This window comes from Dinoponera quadriceps, unplaced genomic scaffold (genome assembly GCF_001313825.1).
Source record: "Dinoponera quadriceps isolate SergipeBrazil2010 unplaced genomic scaffold, ASM131382v1 scaffold3271, whole genome shotgun sequence".
Lineage (NCBI taxonomy): Eukaryota > Metazoa > Arthropoda > Insecta > Hymenoptera > Formicidae > Dinoponera > Dinoponera quadriceps.
This window is the reverse complement of record NW_014557287.1, coordinates 1,414,621-1,428,347: the sequence shown is the minus strand read 5'-3', so window position 1 is coordinate 1,428,347 and position 13,727 is coordinate 1,414,621. Positions and strand designations below refer to the sequence as shown.

Sequence of the window (13,727 nt, the reverse complement as noted above, 5' to 3'; positions counted from 1 at the left end):
AGAGAGAGAGAGAGACACGCCTAGCAATTAAGCGCGGCCGAACCGACCAGAAAACTTCATCCGAAAATGCAAACGGCGCGTCAGTCGTCGCTGCGACAGCGCAGCTCCACGTATTTACCCTCGCGCGGCTGTTAAATGCACGCTGCGGTTCACGCTGCGTCGCACGGTATACCTCGAGCGACCTCGCGGCGCTGCAAACGCCACGCGTGAGTTCTCCCGAGATCGTCGTAATGCGATTCACGCAAACGCGCCGAATCATCGGACTGTAATGAAGTGCAATTTGCGCGAGTGTCGACTGCAAATGAGCGGATTTATCGTCGGGTCGAGTCACGGCGGCCTTTGAGTTTGCCTTTAACGATCAATTATACCAGCGATATTACTTGGCGCTCGCGTACGCTCGACGGGCGCAAATTTCGCCGCATTGATATTAAACGCGTGTCGTTCGACACGTTAAGACACGCTCTTCCCTTCACCTCCTCCTCCTCCCTTTTTCCGTGCGGCCCCAATAAGGCTCCCATCGAAACTCCTTATCGGAGAGCTCGGCCCGTATCGCCGTGGTGCACGATAATCGAGCGTCATTCGTCGTCTATCCGGGGCTGTATTAAGGGTGTAAGTACTCGTACGTGCCAGCTCGGCCTGTTTATGACAGGAAATCCTTCTGCCGCGGTGAGCGCGCAATCTCGATCAGCGTCGCGTCTCGAGATCTCCGATCCAATTTTAGGGCCATTGCTCTTCGCGGCCGCCGTGCACACCCTTTTCTGTTCTGGAAGTGATATAGGCGGGCGCGATCGTTACAGCAGCTGTCCACGGGTATAAATTTGCCGGACACATTCGCGACGGCCATTGGAAGGATCGCTTCCTGTTTCCTGCGTTCCCGAACCAAGTCGGACGAAGACATTGATAGGTCGCTAAGAGGCGCGCGCCGAACGAAGGCTGCCGCTCCGGCCGTGTCATTAATCTTCGTCTGACTATTATAACGAAAGGGGGGAGGGGGGGAAAAAAAGCAAGAGACGCACTCGGATTCTCCTTCGTTCGTTAACAAGCCCTTAATGCTCCTCTCTCCGACCCTCGAATGAAATCCCGAAAGCCGAATCTCTCGTTCGCGGGTATTACCCGTCGTGCTATTAAGTCTCGAATTAAATTAGGCAAATTACACTGCGAAAGTTTCCCGCGCTGAAAGTTCGCGTTCAGCGAGCGACCGACTCTGTGATTGCGACGCCGATTTTCAGACACGACACTCTCGTTCTAGCCGGTATCCGTCACGAGGCTGCAAACAGCGCAATTCGAAAGACTAACTCGACTCGCGCGATCACATCCGACTGAAGAGAATTATTGTGTAATCTTTGCCTTCTGAAGCGGATATCGACGAGCTGTAGTCAAGCAGCGACGGCAGCGTGCTCTGTCACGTATAATGGAAAGTTCAGGTATCCCCTTGTCTGGCGATGCCTGAAGGCTACGATAATTTTACGGCTCATTTGCATAATGCCGTCGGCCAGTCACGTGAATCACTTTGATAAGCCCAATAGTAATGGTTTACGGTCTACCCGGTTCTCGTCTGGTTCGATTGTACCGGGATCTCTGCAGGGAGTTTCGATTTACTGCTCGTCCGTGCCGACCGGCTACACCGCAATTCAATTTTTCGGCGTTCGCTGCGATATAAAGTGGGACAGATAACAGGCCGATAGGCCGGGGACAGCCGTTCCCGATCTACCGCGGATCTATCTCGTGTATCCGGTAATGGAAGAAATTAAGAACGTCCTCCCCCGTCGTTATTGGGAAAACGTGACTACGATGAGCACGCTCGAACGACGCGAGACTGAGAGATTCTACCACGGAAGACGAAAGCTACCCTCGAGATATTCTCTTTCATTCCCTCAGCCAATCTTAAGTGCCTTTTGGACGCTCCTCCAACATTTTGCGTTATTCCGATGGTCACGGCAACATTGAATAAATCGATCGGCCGTAAATAATGAAACACGGCTGCTATTTCCACCCACGGAACACGATTGTCGTGAAGCGTGCGGGCGTCTCATCCGATTCGTATTTAGTTTGGCTCCCCTTCTCTCTCTTTCTTTCCCTCCCTGGGGAAGCACGGTATATTTACGGAGGCGCGCGAAAATTAAGCCGCCCTGCCTCGACTCGCGCCGAGTTTAATAACGCGCGTGCAATTAATTTTGACGCGTTACCGTATAAAAGCGATGCGTGCACGGCGTAAATTCACACGCGGGTATAACTGGGTATGTAGGTAGACACTCGATGATATATAATAACGTGAATTGCTACAACTTCAATAGAACAACCCGCGGTGTTCTTGCGGCTCCCGCGTGCGCGTCCCGCTCCTTCCCTCCGCACGACGAACCGGAGTTCGGCAAATTGGGCTCTCGACTTACAATCAACCGCATTCCGCAAACATGTTACACGTCCGCCCGATATCTATAATTCTCACGGCACAACCTCGCCAGAGATATCGGACTATCGACGAGCACGGTGTTTACATATTACGGTACAAGTGTATTTGCGAATCGTTCCGTTAAGAAATCCGAGCGACGTCGCAGAGTAGCGCTCGGTCGATGGTATTCACTCGCGAAATCTCTCTCCCTCTCTCTTTCTTTCTTTCTTTAACATTGTTTCTCTTTCGTACGTTCCATAGTCGCGGTGATTAAAGTAAATTATGAAGCCGCGAAATGAAAATAATTGTCCGAGGATTGATACAAATACCGTGATAAAATATAAAAGAGCGGTTTATCTCCACATCTCGTGTTTTTTACGATAAATTATCGCCTTTCATTTCAGCGCCCGATGAATTTTATACCTTCCTCTTTCTTTCTCTCTCTCTCTCTCTCTTTTTCTCGTCGTTTCAACAGCAGTATCTCTTTTGAATTTTAATTACATTGGTATTTTTTAAATTCCAATTTATTCCGAAACGCCATAATTTATTTTTTACGACGCTTTTAACAATGATCTCAACGGTTTCGGTTTTAACAATGGGACAATGGGTCGCGAATAAATGAAGGCGAAACTTTTCCGCGCACGGAACACGGGGTTAAATACAGAATCGCGACAGTATTTCCCGCGGATCGTTTAAACTCGTCCGTAGCAGAATATCGCAGTTGTAATTAGCCTTCGTTCAATAGCGGAACGCGAGGAGAAGTTGCGATGAAATCGGAAAATACACGGGCGAATCAACGAAGAGAGAGAGAGAGAGAGAGTCGGCCGGCTACTCGCAAATGACCTGTCGCTTAAAAATTCAATTTTCCGTGACGTTCGTAAGAAAGTTCGCTTCTCGATGGAATTTCCGGACACCCCATTCCTCGATCCCGGGAGTGGCGGGGACATGATGAAAGTCACCCGGAAGAGCGGAGCAACGCCGCTGGGAACGAGAGAAATTTGTTCAGCTAATTCGGGCGATGTTTATTCTCCCAAAGCTAACAGCCGGCAGGACGGAGAGGGACGCGAAGACGCGTTAATTACCGGGCATGTCTAATTCACTTTGTAGTTTTTCTGGGCCGAACGCAGGCGTCGCGCGCGCGCACGGTATTACATGGCACGTATGGCAAACTTTTCCACTTACATCGCGAGGGTAAGGCGTATAAAGTTATCGGCGGAAGTTTTTGCGCGAATTCTACACACGGAACTCGACGATTTGTCCCAATACTTAGTTTCATCATCAGTCCATCGATACTCGAAACATATAACGAATGTACTTAGCCGCTTGAGTAGATTTTCATAAAGATCGGAAACATGCTTCAAATTTCTGTGGTGCGTGCGTTTTCGATAGCGTAACGAATTAGTTTGCGTCGATGTAAACCGTAGCGGAGTTTTCACTGAAAACGCAATTTCGCGAAACAGTAAAACACCGGGAGCGTGGAATTTCCTTACATCGGTAGCGGGCGGTGCATGTAACATTATGGCCCCATATTATTTATCATTCTGGAACGTAGCGAGAAATTTCAGGTAATTTATACACAGCTCGCTTGCTCACTCGCTCGCGAGGCGAAGCGTGTTTATGACGAAGGAGTGAATTTCTGCTTACACGCTCGACACGTCGCCCGATCGATATCTTCTTTGAGCGATGTCCTAAATAACGGATCGTTTGATACTTGAAAATAAGAAGCTTCGTTAAACTATTCGCGAAAAAAAATACGTCGCATCGTTCAACCGCGATCCTGAAAACCGCTCGACGTAACTGGAAAAAAACATGGTTCGAAGTTGAAGAACAAGTTGAAATTGTCGAGCTTAACGGTGGAAATCGTCCGTCGCTCCCGCCGAGTTCTCTCGATTTAATGCAATTCAGAATACATATAGCGAATTATGAATAACTCGGAATGTCGATAGAGTTCGCCCTGAAATTATTGGCAGACTGCCTTACGTCGAAACGATCTCGAGCGATCTGTGGCTAAAAGCGCTTTATTCATGAATCCATTCATTGCATAGAAATCAACTCGAACGCGCGATAGTGAGCCGTGAGATATTTAAGAACACCGCCACTGGGACGGGGCTCTATCTTGTGGTAATTGTGGGCGAGTCGCATCCGAAATTCGTCTTATCTACGTGCGGAATGTTACGGCAACGTGACTTTTCCTCTACGTTTCCTCTTTACTTCCTCTCTTTCTCTCTCACTTTTGTTCCTACTTTTTCTCTCTTTTTCTCCCTCAAGAGAGATGGAGCGCGAAAATGTCCCGGATAGTTGCAATCTCGATTCCAGGGGTACAAATGTCCGGCGGGCTAATTATTTTTCTGGGTCGCGACGAGTTAATTCATCGCTGCGCGAAGTATCGTAAAAACACGAAAGCTAATTATCGGCATCCGCAAGCATTCCATAGTGAAAACTTATACTTCCCACTAATGAATAAAAAAAAGATAACGTCATCCCCTTTCCCTTTTCCTTTTTCGCTTTGGGGAATTTGCGTCAGTTCATTAATAAGTCACATTCCACAAAACCGCTTAGTTACTCGCGCCTCATTAAATCGTAATATTTCGTAAAAATATTGGGTCTCCTACGGTATTTTATTCGTGATATATATTTCGATATAATCATGCCCGCGGCTGCGTATTTGTGTGTTGTGAACCTACTATACGTCACGTCGATGTGACCCACTTTACCAACACCCTCCTTCTTTGTCCGAGTGACCGACAGAGTGTCGTTGCACCGCTTTAAGTTTATTTAAGGCCATTAGAAAATGGTAAAATAGTATATTCGATAATATAACATATGTACGCTAGGTTATCATTGAACACGTTGATTTATTTAGACGCTTTTCGACCAAATTTCTAGACCAGCGTTTCGTATATAATCAATTCTCGATATTGTTTATTGGACTAATTTAATTTATTTATTCATTTCATATAACTATTTTATCCATATATTACTATTTTGTAACTAAATTCTCGAGAGAAAATATTATCATCTGCGAAATGTATTAATCGCATAATTACGTCAATTTTAACACAATTTTTACTCAAATCATTTAATAAAATAACAACATTCTTCGTTTTTCAGCTTTCAATTGTTCCTTTTTTAACTTTTCATTAGCGTTGGAAATATCAATAGAATTTGGAAATGCAAAAGGTTTGAAAAAGTAAGAAAAACAAAGTAGCAATTGTGTGTGCAGAGGCACCAATAGAGATTTAAATTTAGATTCGAGACAATGACAAGGCTAAACAAAGAAGTGAAAAGAAGAATTGGTAGGTTCAAGATGGAACTCGCAGCTGAAAGAGCATTATCAGGGGGCACAAATTAACAATCGCGAGACTTACAGTCGACTCTAAATTTCACGATTTCGATATGCTCTCCAAAAATTATTTTTCTTTCAGAGAGAAAGTCTCCACATTCTCTTTAAAAAATATGGAGAGAAGTTTGAGATTTTCAAATCTGTCTCTTTTCCGAAATATCGCGACCATACTCTTTTTTTATGACGAAAAACTCGATCGCAAGAGAATCTATATTTTCACGAAATGAAATTTACGATCAACGATATCGCGCGTGTAACAGTCTTGTGCAACTCGATCGTCGGTGAAAATTTTCTCTCACCGGCGGAAAAAAGCTGGCGCGATAATAAACATGCAGGATTACACTCACCCGTCTGATGGGAGAGGAACGTTATCAGGGGCAGCACGGCGCGCAACCATCCTCCTCGATGATCCTTCATGCTGGTGACTCTGCGAGCGGTGTCGGGCGGTTCTGTTCTCACCCTCCCGCTGACGACGACGAAAACGATCCCGTTGCCGCACTCTCGTCGCTTTTATAGACGGTTACTCACTGCAGCATCCCGACACAGCACAACATCCGCGTACGTACACGTCACCGTCATTCTCTCGTGGCCGATCGTGAACGTCGCTCGTTCGTTCCCGCGATACATCACATCATATCAGTTTCGATAAAGTCCGTCATGCCTCGCGGTAATAATCGTCGACCCTTGGTCGTTTATTGTTTTATTGACGATTACGAAAATCAACGGCTTGGCGCACAGAGTTCACGACCGAATATCTGTTATGAGATACAATTCGACACAAACAGATGATGTATTTTCCTTCGTCGAGATTTCACTCTCTATATGTCATTTTGTTTGTGGAAAAGCCGGGAAGAGCTACGAGCTACATTACACGTGTCGCTGCTTCAATGTCGTCCCCGTCAAGGACTGTCACACTTTGACGGCCAATGATTGTTTTTACGGCGTGACTGTCCGCGCGTTGCGTGTGTTTGTATGTTTTTATCAGCGTTTCCGCTCAATAGTCTTGATAACAGTCGTTTCTGAGTTTCCTCTGTTTACGAGTTCGTATCTGTCGATGTTGCGTGACACTTCTATCGCGGAAAACCTTGATGAACCTAATTTTTACGCGCTCGTCAATACTCGGGTGTTCAAATTACGAAACGACATCACCATAGGTACATCATCGGAGTCTGCGAGAAACTCGTTTGCGAACATTCGATTCGTCACATACGAATTTATATAACGCATGAGGTTAACGATTACCGTCTGTTTGACGAAGCGGCACCGTCCTCGTTCTGATTCGCTCGGAATAGTTGAACACGAAAATAAGGTTGACTCTTTTTCCCTTCCTCCCTCTTTCTGCCTTTCTCTTTCTGGAGTACCTTCGAATGTCGGCGTGTCTCTTTCGCTCGTATATCTCTGCGATTTTAAGGACTCTCGTGCAAACGTGAAACGATTCTTCGCAGCTGCGCCGAGGCTCATATAACTTCCTCGCTCCAGTAATTAGGACTATCCTAGAAATTTACTCGCTATACGCTTCTATTCATGAGTTACGTGCCACTCTTCAAGTCCACTTAATGACTCCCCGGAGGATCCAACGGGGACTTTTCTAAACTCACGTTGAAAGTAATTAATTACTGCCGGGTATGCACGTCTTCGTACCTTAGCTACTACGTTAATTACGGTCCTCCGATTCACTTCTTAATTGCACGTACGGCATGCGTGATTTATGCGTTCCGGTGCACGTATCCTCCGGCCTTTTGTACGAGCTCTGTTTGATATCGCGTGTCAATATGGAGAGTCCCTTTTTTCGTTTCCGCGTTGAGCGAGCTCTGAATCGTGATGAGACGACGTTTCCGAACCGCGTTAAACTACTCGATTTCGACGCACGACAAATATTTGCCGGATCCGAAATCGACACTATTTCAATCGGTGGCAATGTCGCCGTGGAAAATCGAAACTGCCGAGAAATACGTAGTAAGAAGTATTCCACACTTTCTCGCGCACTCGTCCAGCACGCACGATCACTTATCGCGGATGGTACACGCACCTGTTAACCTCCTGCTCCTCCTCCACCTCGGCCGCTGCTAGTTCTTCGGCCGTGGTGCTTAACCACTCCGGGTCAATTTCATGAAGTCGACACACACACCACGATGTCCGCGTCGTAACTCACGCGAGGCTCTCCGACAACTCTCCCTCTCTTTCTCTTTTAGCTCCGAGGGTGATCCAGCAGTTCGTTTCACACTCCGAGATACTAACCCTCCCGATAGCGGAATTGCATTATTTATCAGACACACGGTGTGCTCTACGACGAGTTTTACGATCCGGCATTATCGATTGTCCCGAAACGACTGGTTGCCTGAGGTACGCCGCTTTAATTCACCGGGAAACACATCGCTTACGGAACCTCGGCGTCGCGACAACCAGCTTCTCAAATATCCGCGCGACACAGAATAAATCTGTCCTCAGCAGCGGGCGAGTCTTTGATCATTCGGAATTAAGGGCGAACTAGCTGTTTTCTTTTCCACGATTTTCCTTTTCTTCCTCCTCCTCCGTCGATCCGCTATCATGTAGGATCGTGATGCCCCGACACCTGCGCGGATTTGTGAGCAGCGCGCGTGATTGGAGTATAGCTTTCTCTCTCTTCCTCTTCCGCGCGTGCCGCGCGAAACTGATTCTTGTGCGCGAAATTCAGTTCCCCTTCGAGGTGCGCCGATGATTCGATCGATCTTGGTTCAGGAGACGAGAGTGTACTCGGCTTTTAAGCGGCAGTCTAATCCAGGCTCAAGGAGCCTCCGTCTTCGGCTGGCGACGTGTCATCGCGTACCCCCCTTTCGTTGGCCGCGCTCCATTAATTCCAAGTGGTGATGTACATTAATCGCCAGTTAATCCTGGATCTTCGATTTCACTGAGTTTCTTTGTTCGCCGCCCACGTCCCGTTGTGCAACATTATCGTTCTCGGAAATAGGCAGCTTCTGAGACGGCGTGGCTTCCTGCAACACATGAAAGAAGTCGCGCGTGTTAAAGCCTCAATCGATATGATTCAACGTTGAATAGTTGGCTATATAGAGTCAGTCATTCTATTTCTCAATATCAATATAATCCGTGAAATTCCATCCTGTCTCTCTTCCTCTTTAATTAGAACAGAGAATTAAAAGCGCGCGCAGAAAAATTTTAATCGAGGAACGATTCGACGATGACACGAGAGGCCGCAACGCGAAAATCGTCACAGTCGCGAAGACGGATTTATGGATCGATGCAAATCCAAATAACCGACGAAAGTCCAGTGCCTGTAGGACACATAAACGAATCTCGACAGTTAGAATGTGGGTACAAATCCCAAGGTAGTTAAGGCGTCTTAAGCATCTTGTATGTATTCGTCCAATTCTGCACGAACGAGATGTAATTGGGTCTACCACCCCCGTTCGCCCGACCGCCCGCGCCACCCGTCTCTCTCGCAAGCTCGAAGTTCGTAGCGGGGGAGAGATATACCATCGTCGTCTACCAGGTGCACTCTCAAGTTCCCCGGATTAAAGTGCCGGAGCGAGTGCCGCAGAGTCACTCGTATAACTCGGTAGTTTAAGATTGACCGCGGAGTGACTCGATTACGACATGCCTCGGGGCTTCGAAATTCGGTGGATTTTAGGATTTACTGCGCCTCGCACCGCACCGGCAATCAGTCGCACCCCCTCCCACCTGAGCTTTTTTCCGTCCCACGGATAAGTGGGGCAGTTGGGTTAAAATCTGACCGAGAGAGAAAGAGGGAATCTTTTATATCCTCTGACCTTCCTTTCGGAATTTTCGAGTTTTCAAAATGCACACCTCATAAGTGTGCATTTTAAAAACGACGACGCGCGTCTCGTGAGAAGACTGGAAACGCGAATTTGGACAAAATGCAAATACGAGCCGCTATAATAACGCTATATAACGCCGTTAATATTCTCCGCGGAAGAAGAGGCTTACGGTAATTACCGGCCGGTTTGTTGATGTTGGCTTGGGAACACGGGATGTATTTCCACGTGTATATATTTCATAGGAAATCGAGGAAGTAGGAGAGCGCAATACACGCGGACACGCGTGTGGATGTATAGCGCTGTGGGATGTCGCCGGATATACGTATATCCAATTTCTAGACGACACGGCTTAATAACCAAGGAACTTCCTACATATGCGTGTTAATTAAAGTACACACGCGTTTCCCGAATTTCCCCAACTTTAACTACTTCTACGTTGACCGAAAGTTTAAATAGCTCGGCTGCACATTCGGCTGGTGTACGGGACCGAAGGTATAGAAAGCGTACTAAACTAACGGTGAAAGGCATGACCGTTTGCATTAGACTTGCATTACCTAACGCAAACACTCGCGTTACGCTTCCGAATGTATCTGCGCAAACGCGTTAATTAACGCTTCATCTGTCGATCCGTCGTATCGTGTGAATTTCGGAAACAAGCGAACAATAGCTCTCACTCTCGCTCTCTCCTGCCCCTCCGCCCTATCTCGCCCTCTCTTTCTCGACAGATTTGATTATTAATTAACTAATTCAAAGTATTATTTATCGAGATAATGGATTATCGTAGCTGTACGAGGCTCGATATATTCATCCGTTACAGAAGACTGATCAAGAGAGATAGAGAGGAGAGGGAGGGAGAATACGACGAATTGACGAACGATGTTTCGACGTTAAAGACGTTAAAGGGGAAAAGAAAAAGCCAACTTCTCCAGCGCAGCACGGGAATTTCTGTCGAACTCAAGAGATGAAGCAATATAACGTTTCGTACGGGGCGACCTAACCGGAAGCGAGAGGTAGTTCGATTACCCGGGGATTGGTCTTTCATCGTCGCTCTAATTCGACGGTTACGTGGCAGCTTCCTGGCTTCCCGGCCGTTAAGATACACGCGACTTCGCGACTGACGCTTGCTCGAAGGAGCGTATATGCCGGATGAAATGTGTCCAATCTCGGATTGAGCAGCACTCAGCCAGGTCGTTGTCGCCAAGCGCGAGGTCGGTTACGAACAAGTAGTTGCGTAATCCGTCACGAGGAATTGAAACAAAGATTAGGGATATTAATTGAGCGACGGTACAAAGGGAATAAAACGAGAATCGAGCTTTGTATCACCGTCTATATAATTCACGGATTTTACAAACTTAAAAAATCACGGATTTTACAAACGGTAAACTTGCTTTTCAAATCGGATATCCTTTCTATTTTGAAGCCTGCTCGACAAGGTACTTATGAAAAAGAAAGCAAAGAAAAAGGGAGAAAGAGAGAGAAATAGAAGAAAGAGAGGGAAACAGACAGAGTTTATGGAGTCTTGAGTCAAGGTCCACTCGACATGCAGAAATGAGTGACGAGTACGCGCACGCGTGTGTGTGAAAGAGAGAGAAAGAAAGAAAGAGAGAGAGAGGTTGGTCGAATAATTGGTAATACTTGCTCAGGCAACAATAAGTACATCTTGTCCATTTTCATAAACTTGATTGCAAATGTGATAACCAACGGACATCTCTCGTTTGCAAGACGCGAGAGAAAGAATCCCCAACGATACAAATTTTTTTCTTCCGCGAATATATTTCATCACTCTTGTATTTGCAGCGGAACTTTCACTTTGTTATCATACTCGGTCACGACATAAAAGAATCATAAATAATTTAGCTGCCCTGCGAGTCTCACGGCCGGTCGTCATGAATATTTAACGACCGTCGCGGGCGCGTCGCGCGATGCGATTAAACGCGAAATCTTTTTTCATTCGTCGCGCCCCCGTGCTATTGCACTCCGCGTTGGTTGACCCCCTTTTTATCCGCAACGCCCGCAATTGCCAGAAATTGGAGGCAGCCCAAACGCCCCGCCGGATGATAAGTGTACCGACTCCATTCTCACCTTCTCGCATTTCGCGAAAGTACATTTGGCTCGTTCGGCACAGCCATCGCGTGAATTAATAAGCCCGCTTGCACCGCCGCGCTTCCCCGGGGCTCGTAGTTAAACGAAGAAAGCGGTTCCCGCGTCTGCAATATTAACGCAACATCGAGATTTGGCGGAACACTAGTAGGCCGTGTGGATAAACTCCTCAGTCGTTATGAAATCAGCTTGAGGGTGAGATACGCGGTAGCGTTGCACGCGAACCGCCCCACGTTCTAACACTTCGCGAATTATGTCTGCGAGCTTGCATGTAATCGGCGAATGAAACAATTCGCTTTGCGCCGCGTAATCATAAAGTTCGTAACTACCTTTTCGCACGGTCAACGGAAACTAATCGTCCGTGCGGTTGCCAAAAACCGAGCCACTATCGTTAACGCGACCAACTCAAAGGGAATTTCATATGTGTCTAGGGCGAATCCGTCACGCCCCGCTATCTCCTCGTCACTATCACATTTTTCCGATCCTTTGAACGAAACGGTGTTTTATTTTTGACATTCTCTGACGCTGCTCCAGTTTTTACGAATAATGCAAGAAAGGGGAAGGGGTTTACGTTAAATTATTTAATCCTATAGCCAACTTAATTATAACCACATTTATCACCTCAAAAATATAATCAAACGAAAAGATAAATCTTTTATGATCGAGGAATAATTTATATATATATATATATATATTAAATACTTGTGACGTTTGCATAATTGAGTTATAAAATTTAAAAAAACCGTCCTTCCATTAGTTTTATATAGATATATAAAAATATTTATATATATATGGGAAGAAAAAAGATACGAGTCTAATGAAATTATTACTAGAACATTCACTTTTGTACTGTAATTACCGGACGATAACGTGGCACGGAATAGTGGCTTTCCGACAGGGAGTTGTAACAACGGAGCAATGAAATAACAGCGCGGATTCTCGTTAGTTGCGAACGCAGCTGCGCTAGCAGGTGCCCGGTGACGAGGTGCAACCCTTTGGTACAACGTGAAAACCGCGACACGTCCTTAATTACTCGGCGCTTGCGTGACGTTTTCCTCACCCTCCTCGGAACTCGTAAAATCGTCACTGGAAAAAGCTGATCAACGGAGCGAGATGGACGACGAGTGAAATCACGGAAATCCGGAGCGCGAAGTTCGGACGTTACACAAACCGTCGATCCACCACGTGGATCTCCTTGTCGTCGTTATCGATCATCGGTTCGGCACAGTGCGATCCTCCGTGTTATCCGGTCAACGGATTTTCTAATTAAAGACGGCCATGCTTCCACTAACGAACTTACGCTGTTATTGTAACTGGGATTCTATCGTCGTGTGCGACGCGAATCGGGTTTAGCGTCGCCCCGCGATATATAGGGTGTTATCACTGCGTGGCGGCTTGTCCGCGACTGAGAGAGCTTTCGGACCAACCCCGTCCGAGTTTCCCGGGTCGGCCGCGGTAGCGCTGTGTAGCCGAATCCACCCCCGTTCTCTCTTAACCAACCCTCCGTCCTCCCCTTCTCTCGCTCTCATCCCCCGTCGTCTCTTTCTCTTTCTCGCACCCCCCAACTCCCTGTTCCCCTTGCCCTCACCCCGGGGCCCCGTCAGCTTCCGTTGCCCCACGACAAAAACAATTCCCTCTCTGTCTGTCCTTCGCGTTGCCTCGTCGCACTGTCCGATACGTATCTGCATTCTCTATGTATTAGGTAGTAAAGTGGCTCCACTCACCCTCCGCCGAGGAAATCTGGAATTCTTGTCGTATTTAAATTAGCGTCTACGGCGACAGTGCTTAATGCCGGGTAGGGGGAGTGGTGCCTCTTTCGCGTACGACATCCCGAAGCACTTTTTCAGAGTGAGCAAGCAAGTGAGCGAGAGCGTGAGGTCTCGGCGAGACCTCGACGATAAAAGCGGAGAAGTCGTGAGGTAAATTGTAATTAAAAGTAAATATCACGAGGTCTGAGAGGTGCAGTTTTATTGGCCACTTAAGAGATGTGTTTGATTCTCGTCGCAGAACGATTATCGTGCGGTATCTTCAGCTCGTTTAATTATAAAAGTAATACGCGCGCGTTAATATCGTCCATCGAGAGGATGCGAGCGATATGAGTGCGTTATTAAAATTGAACTTT

The 13,727-nt window shown here is 46.8% G+C and overlaps 1 protein-coding gene across 1 annotated transcript in view; it reads right to left on the bottom strand.

The window, feature by feature from the left end:
* The window catches only part of LOC106748947 (T-lymphocyte activation antigen CD86-like), a 96,134-nt gene extending 83,199 nt beyond the window's left edge, over positions 1-12,935 (bottom strand). Inside the window, exons 1-2 of the mRNA XM_014627903.1 lie at positions 12,906-12,935; positions 6,080-8,704 (exon numbers count right to left, since the gene is read on the bottom strand). Of these exons, the coding sequence (XP_014483389.1) occupies positions 6,080-6,149 (70 nt within the window). The 5' untranslated portion in view covers positions 6,150-8,704; positions 12,906-12,935. The remainder of the gene's footprint in view (positions 1-6,079; positions 8,705-12,905) is intronic.
* Between the last annotated feature and the right edge of the window lie 792 nt (positions 12,936-13,727).